Raw genomic sequence first — 20,281 nt, forward strand, 5'->3', positions numbered from 1 at the left:
AGTGATCACTGAGGGAAATAATCTCTGTCTCTCTTGACTATAAACAAAAATATCAACTTTCCTTACTTCTTTAAGCTCCTTTATTTAGACAATTTTCAGTCAGTGACAGCTGGAAGAAAAAAATAGAAAGGTAACCTTTTCTTTTGGTTTGGGAACCATTTCTTTTAATGTTAATTGTTAGTGCAATATTTATTTTTACAAGCACTGTAACATAAAAACAAATTGTGATAAAATACATAGACTTCTAGTAAACTATGCTACCATACATAAAGAAAGCCCCAAATCCAAAAGAAAATGAAAGGAGATGTAAACACCTTTCAGCTGTATTCCGTCAATGGTGCCAGTGTTCTGGTTAACCTTTGCAAAATCATTTGGTTCAAAGCTAACTCTGGAAGTACCAAAGAATGACAGGGCAAGAGGTTTTAGAAATACTGTATCCACTCACAGTGATTTCTGATCAGTTTGAAAAGGCTCTAATGGAATTTATTGATAGACCAATTCATGAGATTGCGGTGGCTATTTAAAAGGACATAAATATTTTATATCGGAAATTACTTATCTGAATGCAGGTGTTGGTTTTTTTTTCAGTTTCTGGATACCGGTATTTCTAGAACTAGTTCTTAAATACACTTCTTAAATTGTGAATGGCATTTCTCTGGTGGACTCAATAACTGCCTGAGAAAAGAGAAGTCTACTCAGCATCTGACAGTTGACTTCACAGTCATGGGGAATAAACTGTTCTTTCAGAAAACTTCTCGCCGGGAAGCCTGAGGTTCTAACATCCTACAAAGTAATGTAACAATGGGGTGGGAAAGGCAAAGCAAAATTGTTTATTTTAAACTGATACAGTCTTAAACACATCCTGTGAAAAATATGAACTATTGAGGAACTCCTACCATCATCATCTCAAACGAAGTACAGAAAGAATAACATTTGTATTATGAGTACCATTGGGCTGAAATCTTAGGAAAGCATGTACAGCATTTGTCTCCTCTGTGCAATAACAGCAGTGAACACCATGGCACCGTAATTTTCAGTTTCTGAAGTGAGTGCCTTGTGCAGCTTGATACTTCCCAAATGGACATGGTGTTTCCATGATTTATTACACACGTGTTAAACATATGAGTAAGTCTAACATTCTGCTTGCCCTGTGGAAGGCATTTGCTATCTCTCTTCATAAAAGGAGGGAGAGATGAGAACATGAATGTGCACCACTTAATTAAGTTTGCTTTTAATTTAGAATTTATTTGTAAGAGTGAGAAATGAGCTCTGACAATCACTTGTCCAGTGACAGCTGCTGCCCAGGAGATTGCCTTTCTCTGTACTTGAGAGTGAAATCCAGCAGCTGCCTTTTAGTGCAATTCCTGCTCGAGCTGCTTGTTTGCCCTTATTTCTTTTAAGGCACCTGTGCAATGCCCTCAGCCACTCTGGAGTCTGTCACCACAGGCTGGAGTCCTTCAGCTTTTAGGTGCATTCAAATACTTTGGGCATAATGCAGGAAATCATCCGTTAAAAGAATCACAGACATGTTCATCTCTAAAATGTTGTTTTTTTTTTTTCTTTTTATGGGAGAAGCATCCGTGGCTCACATACTTGATTTTGTTTCATCCAAAGTTAACCTGCCTCTATTTAACCTGGAAGTTTTGTTATTTTATTTCCCTTTCTCGTTTTGACTTCTGTGAATGCCCATATCTTGGTACCCACCTCATAGACAGGATGGGCCTTTTTACCTGCTTCATACATATTGAGTACTACAAAGATCTAGAGAAATGGTCTGCATGCTGCCATGGGCCCCTTCCTGTTTGGGATGGATAGGCTTCCCAGTCTCTGCTGACAGGGAAAGTGCACTGTGTTCTGGCTGATGGTTGCCTAACAGTGTTACAGAATCAGGTAACATTTTACAGTGCAAGTCATAAAACTATATTGAGTCTGCTGCAGCTCAAGCAAAAGGTGCAAGAGTGCATATAAATGTACTGTGCTGGTTTAACTATGTGTCCTGGAGATTAAAGGCCAAAGGACTGTGTCTGCACATCCAGTCAAGAGAGGTGGATAGCAGCATCTGGAAGAGGAGGATCCAGGTTTATAAAATGTTAATACATGGCTTTTTCCTCTTTCTCCCTCCTGCCCTGGGATCCACCTGGTGACTCAACTCCAGCCTTGCCTTTCTGGTATGCACTGGTGGGACCAGCCCCACCACTACTCACTATGGCACAACAGTGTAGCAGGGGCAGTGTGTGTAACTGGGCTCTGTAAAGAAAATAAATGGTAGTGCAACCCTAGAAGTTTTAAAGCAATGCAACTCCTGCTTTCTTTGAGCAGTCTTCTTTAATAAACCACTTAGACATTAATCCACTGACTAGGGACTGGAGGTGTAAAGGATCCAAGGGCAAGTGCAGAATTCCATAAAAGTAGATGTGATTGTGTCACGGAAATATAATGTCACTGTATTGATTTGCAAGTTATTACTTAGGACTTTGTCACATATTGAGTGCAGCAGAATGGTTGGATGAAGGTGAAGCTAGAAAGACAATACATAAACCTAAATGCCAGGGTTTTGTTTTGTGGATGGAACATATTTGTGTAGCTGGGATATGGGCTCCCCATGCTTGTGGCGGGGCTAGTGCTATGTATCCTCACTCATGGATGGGACTACAGGTTTTGAGAGAAACTTCTAATGAAGAGAGCAGTTTATTTCTTCAGACATTGGTCTTTACGCTTGCCTTTGTGCAATTGTTCTGTGGTTTGGGCACTGGTGCTCTAAGGCTTACAGATTTGGGTTTGGGTCCCAGTAGATCCTGCTGTCAGAGCCTGCACAAGATTTAATTCTCAGATTATGATCTTTATTTACTCTTCTGGTTCCACATTACCTCCTAGGGGCATTAAAGAAAATTTATATGTTATATCAGATGACAGCATTATGATTAGATAATAAAAGTCACCAGTTTTCTAAAGAAAGAGAAAGAAACAAGCCTTCCATTTATTCAATAGTACATAAAAAGTTTCATTTTTTTAAATACAATCAGTTCTGCTGGCTCGGCTTTGTTCGTGATCGCCATCTCTCTGGGAATATTTTACTATCTGATGCTGATAGCTGGTTGCAAGCAAAGGCTGGAAGTGAGTGGACCATGGTCATTTTTAGAATGAAATTTGGAGAACTTTACAAATCCTTCCCTAATATTTAACTTGTGATCTAGGGACCTAAGCAAGAAACAGCACAACTCTAAATATTGCAGCAAATGCACACACATGACTTTCGAGAGTTAATAGTGAGTTCTCTGTGTCACAGAACTGGGAATTTTCTTCAGTGTATACATCTGTAGGCCAGTCACATATGAAAACAATAACCAAGGAATAAGAAAAAGTCAATAAGGAGATTTATATACAGCTGCTATTAAACTGGAGGAAAACAAATGATCTGTTGGGGTCAGTTTCTCTGGGAAATCAATTTGAGCAGAGTTTTATTGTCCTCTCTGCTAGATCCTTCATGTTATTTGCTTCCACCTTTAATAGTTGTGAGTGAGGAGGGTTTTACACTTGTGAGCCTAAGCTCCCTGGATCATTGCATTCGTTACCTTTTCAACATCCACATTCCCAGTTGTCACAAATGCTACCTAACAGCACTGAGCACTCAAAATACATTTCCCCTTGTAACTCTAGGGAGTTTTGAGTGTTCATATTAACTGCTTATACTAGTCATAAACCAGTTAGACTGTGGTACTCATGCAATAGTTACCACTTGATTCATAAATGTCTCTATATACATTGTATTTGACTACTGAGAATACAGACCTTTTCTTGAGGAAAAAAAAAAAAGGCATAACCTCTCCATGCATGGCCACACAAGCCTAGTGTTAGTTATAAAATAAACAAACAAACAAACAAAACATAAACTGACTTTTTTTCAGTGCGGAGTACTAATACATTACTCAGAACACCAATAAAAATGTAAATACATGGACCCTATGATCAGCAGAATTTATCCAACCTTCACGGAAATGCTGTTCACTCAGCTTGTTAGTCTAGAAGAGTATTCTCCTTAAGTTTTGCTTTGAAATATACATTCTCTAAATGATAATCAATTCAACGTAGGACTGAAGATGATGCTTTGACATGATATCTGAAAACTTCTATTTACCTAAAAAAACTTTACAGTAATTTTTACTATCCTGTCACAGCAAGCTTGTTTTTCTCAATGATAGTGGCAGCCACTTAAAAGATCTGTTCCAGCATCTATTTTTGCACCATCTAATTTTTTTCTCAATTCTAAGAAAGGAAGATCCTGGAATTGCAATAAAAAAATGACATTTGAAGTATGAAGTAGTTCTACTCGCTTCCGTAGCCTGATTTTCACTCCAGTTTCATCTTACTGTACTTATTTAACGGTCTTTAGGAAACAGGAGACCTTCGTCTCTCTATTCATCCAAAAGACAGCGTCGCTCTTGGTGATATCTTCATTGGTCAATGATTTATCATGTTAAATTTCTTCAGCTTGTCTCTTTGCTGGAATTTCAATCTCTTCAGAAGATTGGTGATAAAACACAGTGACTGAAGAATGCCGGTGAGAAGGGAAGATTAGCTGTGTTGCAAAATGGAAATTAAGGCTGACATCTACTTTGGACCAGAAATGGTTCCTCTGAGATTAAAAAAGTTCTCTGGACTTGATGGGAGATAGTCTATTTTTGCTTTGCAGGATATATTCAAGTACTTGAGGGGAATGAAAGAAAGAACTATGGAAATAAGTATATTTCAAAATATACTTTTTTAGGACACTGTTTATATGATGTTGTTTGTTTGGTTGTTTTTTTTTACAGTGTATTCTTGGGATGTGTACAAAAAACAATTGTTTCCATTGTCCAAATGTCAAGTCATTCCTCCTAGATGCATCACAGGCTTGAACTGGGGCCTTGGTGGCTAAAGTGCTAGTGTTGGCTTGTGAATGTTTCCATACATAGCAATGCATATATAGAGGTTACCTTCACTTTACTGTATATTAAATCCATTGATTATTATTTTATTGCACTGGAGTTGAGGACTTCTAACGCTTTCAAACATGCCTATCCAAAGGATACAGCAAAAAAAAAAAAAAAAAAAAAAAAGTTTGCATTGAGATTTAAACAGTTCACATTCTTCAGACCAGCAAAGCAAGCTTGCACCAAGTGCTGTGCAGGTCGTTTTTGCATTCTCTCTCATTTTGGTCAAACCAGAGAATAATTGGCACATGTTCCTCTCTTGATCTGATGTATTAATGGAGGAGTTAGAACTACACATAGACAAAAGAAACTGTTCAGTAGATACATGGGCTGTGCAGGGCAACAGGTGCTGTAGAAGAGTTAGGTCACATCCATCCCAGCTTGCAGCAGAGCCTGGTGAGGCAAAGGCCAGGCTGGCTGCTGGGAGAGGCTCCTGTGAAGGCTGTCCACTGTGGATCTCTGTTTCCTACAACATATAGGAAGGGACTATAGTCAGCTATTGCATGTGAAGTCCAGTGTGCACACATAGGTGTTGGGAACAGCCAGAAAATGATGAAATTCATTCCCAGATGTTGGTTCTTTATTTTTCAAATCATGTGTGCTTCAAAATTAAAATGCTCGGGTAGTGTGTAAGATAGATAATAATAATAGATAATAAGATAATAATAATAGATAATAAGATAATAATAATAGATAATAAGATAAGATAATAAGATGAAGGAAAGAAAATATACAAGATGGTTATGAAATTAATATTAAATTACAAACAAGTATCTTCCACTCTGAATAAAATGATGTGATATGTCCTCTAAAATTAGGTAGTCAACCACAAAAACATTTGAAGAAACCTTTCCCTTATACACTGAAGCGCACTTAAAACTAGGTAACCTCTGTAATGTACATAATTAAGATACTATTTTAAAGAGATTTGGATATATATGTATTTTTTAATGTATGGGTTTATATATCTAATTTCCATAGCTCAATGGTTCAGCATCTGGCAGAGTTCATCACTGTGCTGCAGAAACCAGGTGCGCTCAGTGCGTGGGATTGAGGGTCCCTGAAACTTTTTGTTCTCTGGGATCATCAGTCTCCCCTCCATTCTCCCATGCCCTGGGATGCTGTCTCTTTCAGACACTGCGTGTGTGCAATTTCTAAGCAGCTTTGGGATCAGGAGAGGTATATGAATCTTTTATAATGTTATTGATTACGGTAGAGCAGACGCTTTTCTAGTGAGCTGCTGTGAGATAAGTTACTGGTAGCATCTGCTAAGATGTGTATAAATTAGCTTAAAATAATTAATACTGTGAAAGTTTTTTTTTAAGGCACATCTGTATTGGTGCATATAAGAATATTCCTGCTTGCACCAAGAGCGCATTACAGCCCAAATTACCGTAATTTATTAGGGGAAAAGCCATTTCTTTTAATCATATATTAATTATTCATAAAAACTGTATTAATGTTACCTTAATGGGAACTGTTACCAGCTGGGATACGAGGCTTGGCACTCTGTTCAAACTCAAAAATAGATGAATAGCTTGGCTTAAAAAGAAGACATAAAAATGACTTACAAGAGCATGAGAGCACCAGACATGGGCCTTTGAGTTAGCATGGATCTGTCTATGGCAGAGAAGCCCAACCAACTCATCCCTTGCATTTCGGCTTCAGCACTGATTTGTGCCTGGTTGCAATCCAAGTGGAATTGCTGGAGGATGTTCATTAGAAGCTGATCCTGTATTCTCTGTGCGAGTGCTTTGCAGCTCTTCAGCTAGCATGGAGCTGGTGAGATTAAATAAAATCAAGAGACTCTTTTCCCTCGCACTTTAGAAAAATAAATAAAATATGACTTAAATAATTGAAATTCACGATAAATTCTTCCTGCCAGGGAAGCAAAAGGGATTTTTGCAACATTTTAGTCTTGTAAACCACGTGATATGTAAAAGAGCTGTCCAGAGAATGAGTTTCATCCCAGAAGTGATGTGAAAGTGTGTACATACAAATGCTTGTGTGAGTGGATGCAGCTCTCTAGATGCTCTGCTCAGTTAAAGAACGCTATCACCATTTAGGTTACGATGCAAGAGTAGAAGATACATTTCAGTGGAATTTTATCAAAACCAAAAACAGCATGAATTTTCCAAAAGTTGTTTTAACTAGAGCTCCTTTTTTTTTTTTTTTCCTTTTTTTTTTTTTTTTCCTGGCTCTCGAAAGATCTATTTTGGGAAGGAAAATACAGACACAAAGGATACTGGGTAATGCATGCAAATATGTAATGCCTGTGAAGTGCAACTAGTTTTATATGAACAATAAAACTTCACAGGATTCCACTGAAATTAAATTGTTTAGATCAACCAGAGCCTTTTTATTAGGATAGCACAATGTGAACTTATAAACACATTTGTTTTACGTGGTAAGATAAAAGCCTGTTTGTTTGTAAAAGTTTCTGCTTTTTTTTAAATGACAGTTACAACCTTTAGTGTGTGATCTATAAGTTATCATCTGGTGAATTTTGGCCAAAACCATAGAAGAGAGGCATTTGAAGTGGGAAACCAACTGAAAACAAATGGAAACAAGTGGAAAAAAAAAATAGAGCTTGCATAACTCTCAAACAGTCTAGAAAACCTATGGCTTGGAGCAACCCAGAAAGCTGGGTGGTCTGGAGATGAACCCATGTTAAAGTATCTTAGGTAATTATGATTTTTTTTCGTGACGTTGATAGTTTTGGGGGTTGGTGAGTCTTTGGCATGGAATCAGTTGTCATGCCTAACCATGATTAATATGGATCAGAAATGAGGTAGTTCTGCAGTTAAGGTATTTTGTTCTTCAAATTTCATTTTCATAGCAATGGGATACAGGAAAAGCATATATGGGAGCAATTTGTATGTGGAGAACTTACCAAGTCATGTCTGCAGGAAGCTGGTGGTTGTTACTAGGAGTACATCGTGCATCCCAGGACTATGTTACAATCGAGTATGAAAGCAGAATCAGGATTCTGCAGTCTTGAAATAATAATACTTCAGCATTGCAAAAACTAGGTAGTATTGTTATTTTGTTCTCTTTTTCAGTACATCAGATGTATTTCACTGCTTACACTGTAGTAGCAGATTGAAACCATCTGCTGCCTTGCCACTACTCTAACAGCAAATCTCAGCTCATTTTCCTTGAGGCCAGCGTGCTGTTAGGCATGTGTACCAGGACAATAATCCAGCTGCTGAATGTTGATACAAGTCCAGACCTATGTTCATGAGTCTTTTAAATGGAAACAATTCTCTTTGCCAAGGATTGGAAAGGAGATAAAACCAGTTTGCTTTTCTCTCCTCCCTGCTCCCCCCATTTATCCCCTTTCTACAGCACCATCCCCCATCACAGTGATAAGGAAAGACCGGACATCCAGGAACAGTGTGTCTCTGTCTTGGCAGGAACCTGAGCACCCAAATGGAATCATCTTGGACTACGAGGTCAAATACTATGAAAAGGTGGGAAGAAACTCTGAAGGGGAGGTTTTTATGCTGGTAATGTGGTAATGAAGTTATTATGTCTTGCGTATGTTAATGGTCCAGACACCCTTACTAATTCACCGCATGCCACAACAGAGTGCGTGGTATGGGGGTTGGAGAGGGGTTTTTCAATATTAAATGCAAATCTAGGATTTGTTAATGGGATTTTATCTGCTGATATTTTCAAGAGGGTAGAAAGAATTGGTAATAGGAATTTAAATTATGGACAAAATTACAGAATAATGGGGATTGGAAGGGACCCCTAGAGATCATCAGGTCTGACTTCCCCTGCTAAAGCATGTTCCTTACAGCATGTCGCACAGGAAAGCATCCAGATGTGTCTGGAATATCTCCAGAGAAGGATACTCCACAATCTCTCTGAGCAGCCTGTTTCAGGGCTCTGTCACTATCACTGTAAAGTTCTTTCTCGTGTTCAGATGGAACTTCTTGTGTTCTAGATTGTGCCCATTGCCCCTTGTCCTGTCATTGGGTGCCACCAAAAAAGAGCTCAGCCCCATACACTTGAATTCTGCCCTTCAGATATTTTATAAGTGTTGATAAGATCCCTTCTCAGGCTTCTCTTCTCCAAGCTGAACAGTCCCATGTCTCTCAGCCTTTCCTTGTACGGGAAATGCTCCAGGTCCCTCATCATCTTTGTGGCCCTCTGCTGGACTCTTTCTAAAAGTTCCCTGTCTTTCTTGAACTGAGGAGCACAGAACTGGATGCAGGAGTCCAGAACTGGACAAAGTTCAATTATGCTGTCAATATTCATAGAGTAATTTGTCATCCTTGCATTAGTGCTTCCCTCTGGTACAAAAGTGATTTGGAAAGAGACGGACTAGGCTTTTAGTGACTGCTTTGTCACTGTGAGAGTTCCCACTTTTCATGAACAACTGAATTCTTTATACATTGCATTAGATAAATCAAAGAGAATCAGTCATTAAAGATGTTCCGCCTTGTGTTGGCATTTTGTTGAACTTACGCTGTTGATTACTACATCATATAAACATTTTTATTTCGTAAATCTGCATAACCTAGTGTTTTGTGGTTGTTTTTCTTTTCTTTTTTTTAAACCTTACTGGTAGAGTCAAAAAGACCCTAAATTTATGCAAAGACTGCAAAGAATGGTATTGGCCATTTTTAGATCGATTAAAGAGAACTTCAGGCGGAATGTATTGCTACTGAAGTTGGTAGATTCAGTAAAACTCTAAAAATGTAGCATTACCAATAAAAGGATAAAGAGAAAGCATCCACAACATCTTGGTTCAGTCTCACCTTAAAGTGCAGTAGCATAGATGTTAACTTTGTGTTTTTTTCTGTTAATTTCAGTGAGAGGAAGATCAAGTCCATGTGCTGTGCTTGAGGATAAGTAAAAGAGAACTAGCTCATACATCAGACTGTCTGTAATTGTACATCCTCAGCAGTAAAAGCATGCAGAATTACTTAAGCTCTCTTAAATTCAAACTTTTTTGGAAGAAGAAAAAAACAAAACAACAAAACACAGATGCTGCCTTTTAGCAAAGTTTGGAAGAGCTATGTACTTTCTTGAGCCTGTGTCTGAGAGATCCCAGAACTGCACTCTGTTGTGCACAGGTTATTTGCCTGTGTGATTAACCTGCATTTCATTTAGGACATGTCCCTGGCAGCCACATCTCAGCTCTACCTCCAGCCTTTCCAGGAACAAGTCTTTTTCTGGGCAGCTCTCTAGTCCCATGAGACATGGGTTGTGTTGCTCAGGTTTGTTGCTTGCCCTGGTATCAGATTTGGTTTTAGCTGTTCCAAAGGGAGATAATTTTTTCCGCTTGTGAGCATTTAATTCAATGTAATTAAATGACTGTCAAGTTGTAGTTGTGTATTTGTGTTATTTTTTCCCACTGTTTTGATTATCATTCTGCAGTGAAATTGGCTTTTTAAATTCATGAAAATGATCATCCTCCAGTACAAGGGTATGCACAGTCCTGGCACGTGGCTACTATTCAATCTGTGTATATCCAGTCTTTGTGGAGCAACTGGCTGTCATAAGACAGCTTCATGAGACAACCAGTCTTATGAGCTGATTGTGCACATGTGTTTCTTCCCTTTGAAGTCTGTGATCAAGAGTTCATAGGCACCAGACAGCTTTCTTAAACCAAAGAGCCAATTGCTTAACAATAGGAGCCAGACTATTCAGAGCAAAGGGATTAAAAAAAAAAAAAAAAACAACCTTCTGACACTGGTGTTTTTAATGTGTGGTCTGTAGTCCCTTGGGGAGTCAGCAGCCTGTTCCTTGGGGTTTATGAAAGGTAATGAAGAAAAGCAAGTCCATTGTCAGGTGGCTTCAATCCATTGCCCTTTGCAAGTCTACAGATTGGAAAAGGTTGAAAGTTCCTACTCTAGAGATGTTAAACTTACCTAGGGCCCAGGCCAGACAGTGCTGGTTGGTGACCTCCTTTACTCCTCTTTCAGACTCATTGGGGGTATGCTGCTTTTCAGTCTGAGATAGCTAAGCGGTCCCTTTCTCTCCTCTTTTGAAAAGAGAGCTTGCTTTTTAAACTGGCCCACTCTTTTTAAAATCATCTTGGCCATGCTCATCAAAACCCATTGCTGTTAAGTGACAGCAACTAAGAAATAAACCCTCCAGAGTCAGCAATCTGGGTATTTCTCCTGACAAGTCATATGTGATTGCTGGAAGATGATTTATGTTGAGCCATTCTTTTCCCTCCTGCTTGCTTTTGCTCACAATACCTCTCGGAAATTAACATACACAGTATTAATAGATTATTGCGAGTCAGTCCAATTCTGTCATCTATCTTGAAGAATAGGTGATTTTTTTCTGGCAACTAAATGTTACTGATATTCAGGAAGTTACAATAGATTTGGATTAGAAACAGAACTTATATCTAAATGATGACATTGTGTAGTTTTCTAATGCATTATCGGCATCAAGTCTGTGGAAAATATTAATTTTCATCAAGTATAATTAACCTTTTCAGTTTTCATCATGAGTGATTTCACTTGAGTAACCAAGAAATAATAGAGCTTCATATGATGTTTCTATAGAAATCAGGATTTGCAGTTCTGGGAGACTATTTTGAAATGAGCTTATAAGGGCATTATGCATAACATTATGAACTGGCAGTGACAGGTCTTTAGACTTCCTGTTCAAAATAGAATTATATTTTCTTTTAAAATCTACAGAGCTTGATTGTGAGGCTATCTGACCAGTTACTATTTATTTCAAGCATTTTAAAGAAATAAATTCCTCTTTCAGATGTAAAAGTGAATGTCATATGTAACATCTAGGCATTTACTTTATCACGAGGCATAATATTTTATGGGATGTTAGCAGTACAGAATGACGCCCCACTTTAGTCTGTCCATTTATAATGCTGTGCTGGATTTTAAGAGTCTCAGCTGACAAAGTGCTCATATAGCAGAAGTCAGGAGTTTTTTCTTGCACCAACAGCTACTTTTTTTTTCCTTGTTGTCCTTGCACACCTAATTAAGTTCTCTGGAAGGAGTATTTTATCATGCAAGGACAAAATACCACATGGAAATTATTAATTGCTTCATTTAAATATGTGGGTAACAATTATGATAACTAAATCCCACACTCTGTATTTGGGCGAAATGATGCTCCAAGTGATGAGTAAATTTTAATTGCAGTCTTACATTACTAAAATAGATACGCTTTTCCCGTCGTTGGAATAATGTGCTCAGTAGACTGGTTAAAACAAACAAATAAAACATTATATCCAGTTTGTGCTTTTTCTGAGGTTGGCAAAGTAAATTAAATGCAAATGAATTTAGTTGCTTTTAAACTCCTATTAGGGTTTTAAGGGCAGGCCGTGTACACTCCATGAGTTTTGTGGGAGCTATCATACTGACAGCTGTTGCCAACAGTGAGAGGAGGAAGTGCTGGAAGCCAGAGCACCTCCTGAAGATGTGCAGCCCAGGTTTGGCCCCTACTGCCTGCATGCCACCAATGGAGAAAATGTTCTTCCTGGTACAGTGTAAACATTTACTGTCCTTATCTGAAAAAGGACATACCATTCACTCTCACTAGCACAGCCACTATAAATGTTAAATGGATCCAAAAAATGTCTTTTGTAAAACGTGGTTTATAGTTGTAAAATTTCATTTGCATATGAGACACTAACAGTAGTGGGATTTACTTCCTAGTAAAGATCGTGTCTAGTAAACTGTGTAGATCAAGAGGAATATTCTTTCTGCATCCAAGTTCAAATTTATCATCAGAGCATTTGATTAAAATTCTGCTTGGCAAAGAGTGACTTTCCCCTTTGTATATCCCTTCTGCTCATGGCAGCTCTAGCGCTGTATCTCTGAAGTTTTACTTTATCCCCAAGAAAGATAAACTTGGGCTTTTATGTGGTGTTTCAGTGATTTGATTACTATTAACATAAAAAATGACTTTCAAAATATGTGTGTAAAAAGTTTGCCATAAACTAAGATATCGTGACATCCTCCATACCATTGTTTTAAACATTTATTTTGCAAGTTCCATTGCGGATTATTAGCAGACAGGGCCATGACTATATTCTCTCTTGCACGTATGTATCTGAGCAAGAAGGAAATGTTTGCATTTCAGAAAAAGAGCCTGAAGTGAGATCAAAATGAATGTCCAGTCATAGTATACACAGAAGATTGTGTGTTTTAGAGACAAGATTATAATGCCTTTGAAATTAAAATGGTTGCCTACTTTCAGCTAAATGATGAGATAAGGAAAACTTGTAAATTGCAATACTAGGCCTTTGTTAGTTAGAAAATATGTATTTTAGGCAAACCTGTTAGCTCCTTAGAATCTCTTCCTAAAAGTTTTCTCCCTAGAATTTGTAACAGAAAACTTTTTTCAGAGGTACGTCAGAAAACCATAAGAAAAACCAATGCTTATTTCCTTTTTATGCTTATATTGGAAGGAAACTAGACCATGATAAGCATTTTTATAGACAGTCTTCGAAGAATAGGTCCAGCTCATCCTATTTTAAATTGCGGTTCTGGAAAATAACTTATAGACATAGGCTTAGCTTCTTATTATTATAATTATGTTTTTGGTTTTGTTTTTGTTTTTGTTTTTGTTTTTTTTCCCAGTGTGAATGTACATCATGTTAAATATTATGTAGATGTTCTGGCAATTTCTTCAACTGTGATGCAAACTTTTCTGTTTCTGTCCATATCAAAGATTTCCAATAATTGGTCAATTAGGCTTTGACAGCATTGAGGGTAATGGTTTCTGATACCAACCTACTAACTTAGAATAGACCTAACTCTCTTGCTCTGGACAACACTGTAAAGCAAAGAGGCTAAAACAGTTCCAGTCACTTGAACTGCTCACATGGCCTTGGCAGTCAGACTGTATGAAGTGTTTTCCAGCCTCTCTCAGGACTCAGTACATCACTGGTGAAATTAAAAGCCCAGTAACTTGTCAGCTAATACAGTACCATAAAATGTAGTGGGAATTAGGTGAGATTCTTTTGCAATCAACATGCATTACCCCAACTTAGATTCCACTCTCAGCAAGGCATAGCTCAATGATTTGAGTGTATTTCAAAGTAAATGGGCAGCAGATGAAATCCCCACCATCTCCACTTCCAAAATACAGAAGTTCTTCATTGCAAGCCGAAGAAACTGACATTTTTGCAGTTCCCCACATGTGGCTACAGTCCAAGATTTTCTCTGAGGCACTTCCAGCTGCCATTTTTAGAAAGCCAAAAATGCTTTTTTGGTACAGGATGATGGTAGTAAAATAAGCAATACCTCGGGCCCCAAATGCATGCTTAACATTTTCAGCTGTGCTTAGAGTGAGACTGAGACATGCTTTTATCAGAACTAGCTTTTCCACAGTATACAAGGTATCCAAAATTACAAAGTAGTCTATTTCTTTTTACATTAAAAGTCGGTACATTAGAAATATGTGCCTAATGAAGCAGAGCATGCTTGTTAGGATATCATCTGTACTGGATGCACTCCTTATTCTTTAGAATAAGCAATAAAGAGTAGGCATACGCGTCCTTCCTGGCTACTAAAGCCCTAGACTTGTTCAAGAACAAGTTCAGTAGGGTTTTGCCCAAATGAGGCCTGACGCATCAGGCTCATAGTTTTTATGGCATAATAGTAAACTGGTTATATTAGCCTGTTCATAGAGCTGGGGTAAGGAGTCTGAACAGATTGCTGTTCTGACTGTTATAAGGATACATGCTATCTTGTAAAACATGAGGCAATAAAAACCAAGTCTTGCAATAGCTCTGCAGGGCCCTAAAAGCTCTAAATTGGCCTGTTACAACTTCCAATTCAGTACAGTAGGCAAATCTGTTTTATGGTTTTTAAATAAAATTGTAGTCTTCATTTTTCTTGTTGTATTACAGGCAATGGACAAAGTGGTACAAAGCCATATAATGAAATGTTGTACACTCAGCATGTCTAGTACTTGATTTACAGTGCAAAGCTATAGGAGCTCTAATGATTTAGATTTCTTGCTAATCAACAGATTTTTAGTTGATTGAAAATGAATGGCTGTGCAGGCATTTGTCAGGCTATAAATATTCAAATACGCCACTGCTTTCCAGGTGATTTGTAGTCATTTTGTACCAAAACACCTCTTGCTGCTGTTTCTTAGGGTGTGGTTTTAATCTGATAATTTCTTTTCCCAAAAGCAGGAACAAGAGACAAGCTATACTATTCTGAGAGCCAAAAGCACTAATGTTACTATCAGCGGCCTCAAACCTGATACCACCTATGTCTTCCAAATTCGAGCCCGAACTGCAGCTGGATATGGGACAAGCAGCCGCAAGTTTGAATTTGAAACCAGTCCAGATTGTATGTATTTGTTCAAATGGTTTAAATTGATTACTTGGGCAATTTCTGACTGATTTAAGTGGCTGTTTTCATTCCCTTTCTAGTTTAGTCAGTGCAATTCATTACTGTTTATTATGTGTCTTTCTGGATAGCACTGCTACATAACTTTTATGTTTTATCATCAAAATTGAAATGTGCTTTAAAGAATGTACAGGAATACCACAGGTGTTATTTTCTTCCGTTGCATACCCTACCACTACCTAGTGCCAGAATCAGTATCTTGCTAGATTGTAGCTCATACCAACAGAGGTCTGGTGCATTTCCATATTCACAGCTTGTGGCATGAATCCCGTGGACTTTAAACACTGTGCCCCAAATGAGTTAATATTATATAAGGCTATTACTCCTTATTCTCCACACTGCTGCAATGGAGAGCTGATGTTTCTTGTACAGCCTTGAGGTGAAACTAATGCCCACTGGCTAGCAAGGTGGTTGCTCAGTTAAATAGCTGGTAAGGGAATCTGCAGTCTGACTCCCTTCCCTCTTGTCGCTAGATTTCTGGGTGACCTTTGGGAAGTAATTTACTTGCCTTTTTCTCTTCTCTAATGCACAGATAATAACGCGTACTTGCTTACCTGATGACCTTGTCAGTATTCTTTACAAGTTCTGTTTTTACATCAGAAAGACTAATGGAGCTCATCATCCTAAATATTATGTTCTGACTTCTTGGTACTACATACTAAATCAGACCTTTTCTTTGCTGGAAGGTGAAAGTAGCTTAATACACCAAAAAGTCCACCTTAGTTCAGTTAACCACTTACTGATCTAGCCTGGTGCTACATAATTAAAGACTGCTTACCTTTCAGAAGGTGAGGAAATCACAGAGACTTTTACCTGCTGTTCAGAGTTGTAAAACAATTCAACACTGTAATTCTGATATGGGCTCATAAGGTTTATTCATGTACTCATTATAATGATTGAGAACCCATGATGTGATAAATATTCTGCTAAAATAACGAACTCTTACCAAGAAGACTAGTGTAAGTAAATCCAGTGGTCTTTCAATATCTCTGTATGCAGCATCTATGTATTTCTGAGGTATGGTAAGTACTTCATCCCCACTTGTTCCTTCCCAGCTTCAGCTTTTTGGAAATCAAATGAGCTCTTTGTTTAAAGAAAAAGTACTATTGCAAATTACTATTATGGTGTACCTGCATCTTTGGCACAGTGAATGGAACTCAAAATGGGACAGAGGAGTACAGAAAGAAGAAAAAAATCCGTTCTGATTATAAAAGATTTCATAACTTGGAAACTGATGAGCTTTCTCTGCAAAGTAATTTTAAAAAAGAAGTTAAAAAAAATACAGTAGATTAGCAGAAAATGTGGAAGATAGCATAAAGAGTGTGCAGATTATATAGATAAACACTGAATCACATTACTTGTCACGTTATAACAACACAAGTGCACTTGTAGGCATATAATAGGTGGAGGCTTCTTCCAGACAGTCACATAGATTAACTGCCCAGTTTGTGGGGAGCAGAAGGTCTGTGTTTAAGCTCACTTTGGACAACTAACGTGAAGTGTTGTGTTGAGAAACCTAACTCTGCTGTACTCAGTGAAGATCAATAAGTGTCTGCTGAAGATGGTTTGAGTTGGAAGGGTCCTTAGAATGGGGACCTTTAGATGGGTAATCGTACTTAAGATCCAAAGATGTCCTGTTGTTATATAGCAATACCCAAGCACCTGGCTTAGGCACTGCAGAGAAGTGTCCAAAGTGAGGCAGAAAGAAGCCCTTCTTTTTCACCAATGAATCCTTATGTAATCCTTCTGTCTGCTTCTGTGGGCCAAGATTTTTCACAAGTCTTGACACAAGTGTTACTGTATGGCTTAGTTGTGAAGTCTAATTCATTAAAGCACTTTCCATCACACAGAAGTGAGAGTAAGGTTCACGATTATTGACTAGCTGGGATTTCTTTTCAAGGAAAAGTTTCATACTGACTGTAACAAACTGTTTAAATGTCATGATACACACATGTTTGTAATCATATATACATATTTATATGTAAGTATCAGTTTAACAGCTATTACTACAATTGGCAAAAGTAACAATTAGTAGTGGAAGCAACAACAAATGTAAATTTTCAAGAAGGCAAGAGTCTTTCATTTACTTCCCTTTTATTTATTTATCTAATGAAAAATTACATAACAGATTAAATATTTGGCAGGAAACCAAATGCTATATAGTGACGATTCAATCTGTCTGTTCCCTATATGAGCGGTCAGTCGTGTTGTACTAATTAATGTTTTGTGTGGTGTGGTTATTTATATATTTTTGTGTTAACTTTCCAGCATTCTCCATTTCCAGTGAAAATAGCCAGGTCGTTATGATTGCCATTTCAGCTGCGGTTGCCATCATTCTCCTCACAGTTGTTGTGTACGTCTTGATTGGGAGGTTAGTTTATGCTCTGTTTTGCACATTTGCTCCTTCTTCCATTTCCCCGTGGGACTTTGATGAGAGTGGCAAATCGAGCATCATCAGGCAGTAGCGTGGCTGGTTTGCACCTTCTCCTTTGTCTGTTTCCACAGAGCTCTGAGCTGCTTGGTAATGAGCCCGCTAACATTCACAGCCCCAATCATGCAGCAGTTGTTAAAAAAAGCTATAAACACATTCTTAGGCAATTGTAAAATTAAACTGTAGGGGTCAAAAATCAACAAATCTTCTCATTAGCCAATTTCCTCAAATTCCCTGAGAACATAACATGCCTCTATAGGATAGAGAGAATGTAAATATCATTAAATTTTCAAACAGGCCTTTAATTGTGAAGTAAAAACATTCAATTCTGTTTCCACCTGCAGTTCACGTATACAATTCTCTATATTCATTTTTTCTTCTCTGTTGCTTGTAGATTCTGTGGATACAAGAAGTCTAAACATGGTACTGATGAGAAAAGACTACATTTTGGGAATGGCCATTGTAAGTTACTGAAGTCTTTTAATGCTTACAGATTTGTGGAATTCATCCCTTAGATAATGTATGATTTTCAGTTAATAAATAAATAAATAAATAAATAAATAAATAAATAAATAAGCCATACCTCACTTAAACCAAGGTGAAATTGGGAAGAGAATTCTATTCTCTTGTGGGTAAACAGATTTTCCCCTAACAAACAGTCTTTGTCTCAGTTTTATTCATTTATGTTCAGGTTAGTAATAAGCAAAACATTGCTGTGTTCAAATAAGGCATGTGGTTATCAATATGATATTGATTCTGCTGTGCAATAGTGAAATACAGTATGACTTCAATTTCTTCCTTATCAACTATATAACATCTAAGCAATGATTTTTTTTTTTTTTCCCTCCAAAGCAAAATACAAAATCAATGAAACAAATCTTGATGACTGCTGAAGGGACCATGAAAACTGGTTGTTTAACAAAAGTGATGAACTAACAAATTTAGTTTGGAATTATTGTAAGCATAGACTGAAAAGTAATTTGGAGTAGTCTTTTAAATTAAGAATAACTACTAAATGAATGTCTCCCAAATTAATAAGATTTCCTAATCCAGCTGTGTTATACCTATTTTTGATGAGGTTACATGGCCTATTGTTTCTGGATCTTTTGGCTGTGTCCTGTGAAAGGAGCAGCATGGAGCAAGGTCCCATCTGGGAGATACATGGTGCAGGAGTTGATTTTCTCATCCCAGGAGTGATTTGTGGCTACCAGAAAGGAAGCACTAGCTATGTCCATAGCTGGCTGGGGAGATCCTTCTGCTATATGTCAGTTTCTCTGAGCCTCGGTTTGCATGGTGAATAACCTGGCAGGGTTCTACCAAAGCAGAGGAGTTCCAGATCATGAAAGATAGGTCATAATCAAACTTCTGCTCATACTCTCTTTAAAGCAGGAATAAATGAATTTCAGAGAAGTTTAAGGAAGAAGAAGGTGATGGTTTAAAATTCCCAATGAGGAGTGGAGAAGGTTTCACAAATTTTTATGTCTGCATTTTTTCTTTCCTTTACAGAGAGCATAAATATCATTCATAAACACCAAGATTGGGTGCTCCCTTTTTTTTCCACTGAATTCTTGATGTTGAATAAGCATGCTCTTAGTAAGAAGCAGCAGACTTTTGAAACTGCTTCAACTCCAGAGAAATATGCTGCTATACCATATAAACCATGTAGAACCATGTATTTCTATTGTTTGGCATGCTGTAAGGTTAATGTGGTTTACACTTAATCATTTTCCTTCTGTTCTTATCCTTTTGCACACAATGACACTGTGCTGTCCTCAAGAAGAGAGCTATTGGTATCCGTATGTCACTCTTCTCAAATACACCTCCTCACCAAATATAATTGAATTAACATTTTAATGAGGGATTTACTGGCAGTAGTTGGAAATTAGGACTGCTTCCTAATCCCAGTGGCAACGGAGTAACTGTTCTTTGACTGTTCATATTATTATTTTAAATTTGGAGCCCTTCTTTATCTCCAGAGAGCCGTATCCACAAACACGTGTGCTCCTTCCCTGCATTGTTAAGGGATATGCAAACTGTAGCAATGGGTTTGCATCGTGCAGCCCATCAACAGCTAACCAACTAGCCTGCAAAAAAATCTATATGAGTACATGTGGCCCATAGAATTAATGCTTCATCATCCGAATTTAATGAGGTTATAAAATAAAAGCAGCCAGTAAAAAAAGTGTTGCAGACAAATAACAGGTCAGAGTTTGCTCTCCTTACCCCCACACAATGGAAAGTTGCAATCACTATTCTTAAGCATGTCAGTGCAGTTAAATTCCTGTGGATTAAATTGCTTTTAATTTGGCTTTAGATATTTATGTACTGCTTTCTGAGGAGTGCCATGCTGATCCACGTTGTAGTCAGAACAGATCATGAATCTGATCTTTGTGTTAAATTCTTGAAAATTATTTACTGATTTTGCAGTTTTATGTTAGAATTTGTCTGTATCTGCACATGTGGCTGATGAAACTTCAGTATTCTACTGAACTTGAGTCTTTCTCAAAGAATAA

General features: G+C 37.7%; 1 protein-coding gene across 2 annotated transcripts in view; it reads left to right on the forward strand.

Moving 5' to 3' along the window:
- Window positions 1-20,281, forward strand: part of EPHA3 (EPH receptor A3) — a 217,742-nt gene that overhangs the window by 151,988 nt on the left and 45,473 nt on the right. For both annotated transcript variants that reach the window (XM_031589995.2, XM_090152307.1), the window contains 4 exons: window positions 8,319-8,443; window positions 15,115-15,277; window positions 17,606-17,708; window positions 18,163-18,230. In XM_031589995.2, the coding sequence (XP_031445855.1) occupies window positions 8,319-8,443; window positions 15,115-15,277; window positions 17,606-17,708; window positions 18,163-18,230 (459 nt within the window). The remainder of the gene's footprint in view (window positions 1-8,318; window positions 8,444-15,114; window positions 15,278-17,605; window positions 17,709-18,162; window positions 18,231-20,281) is intronic.

Source organism: Phasianus colchicus, chromosome 1 (genome assembly GCF_987193195.1).
Source record: "Phasianus colchicus chromosome 1, bPhaCol1.hap1.1, whole genome shotgun sequence".
Lineage (NCBI taxonomy): Eukaryota > Metazoa > Chordata > Aves > Galliformes > Phasianidae > Phasianus > Phasianus colchicus.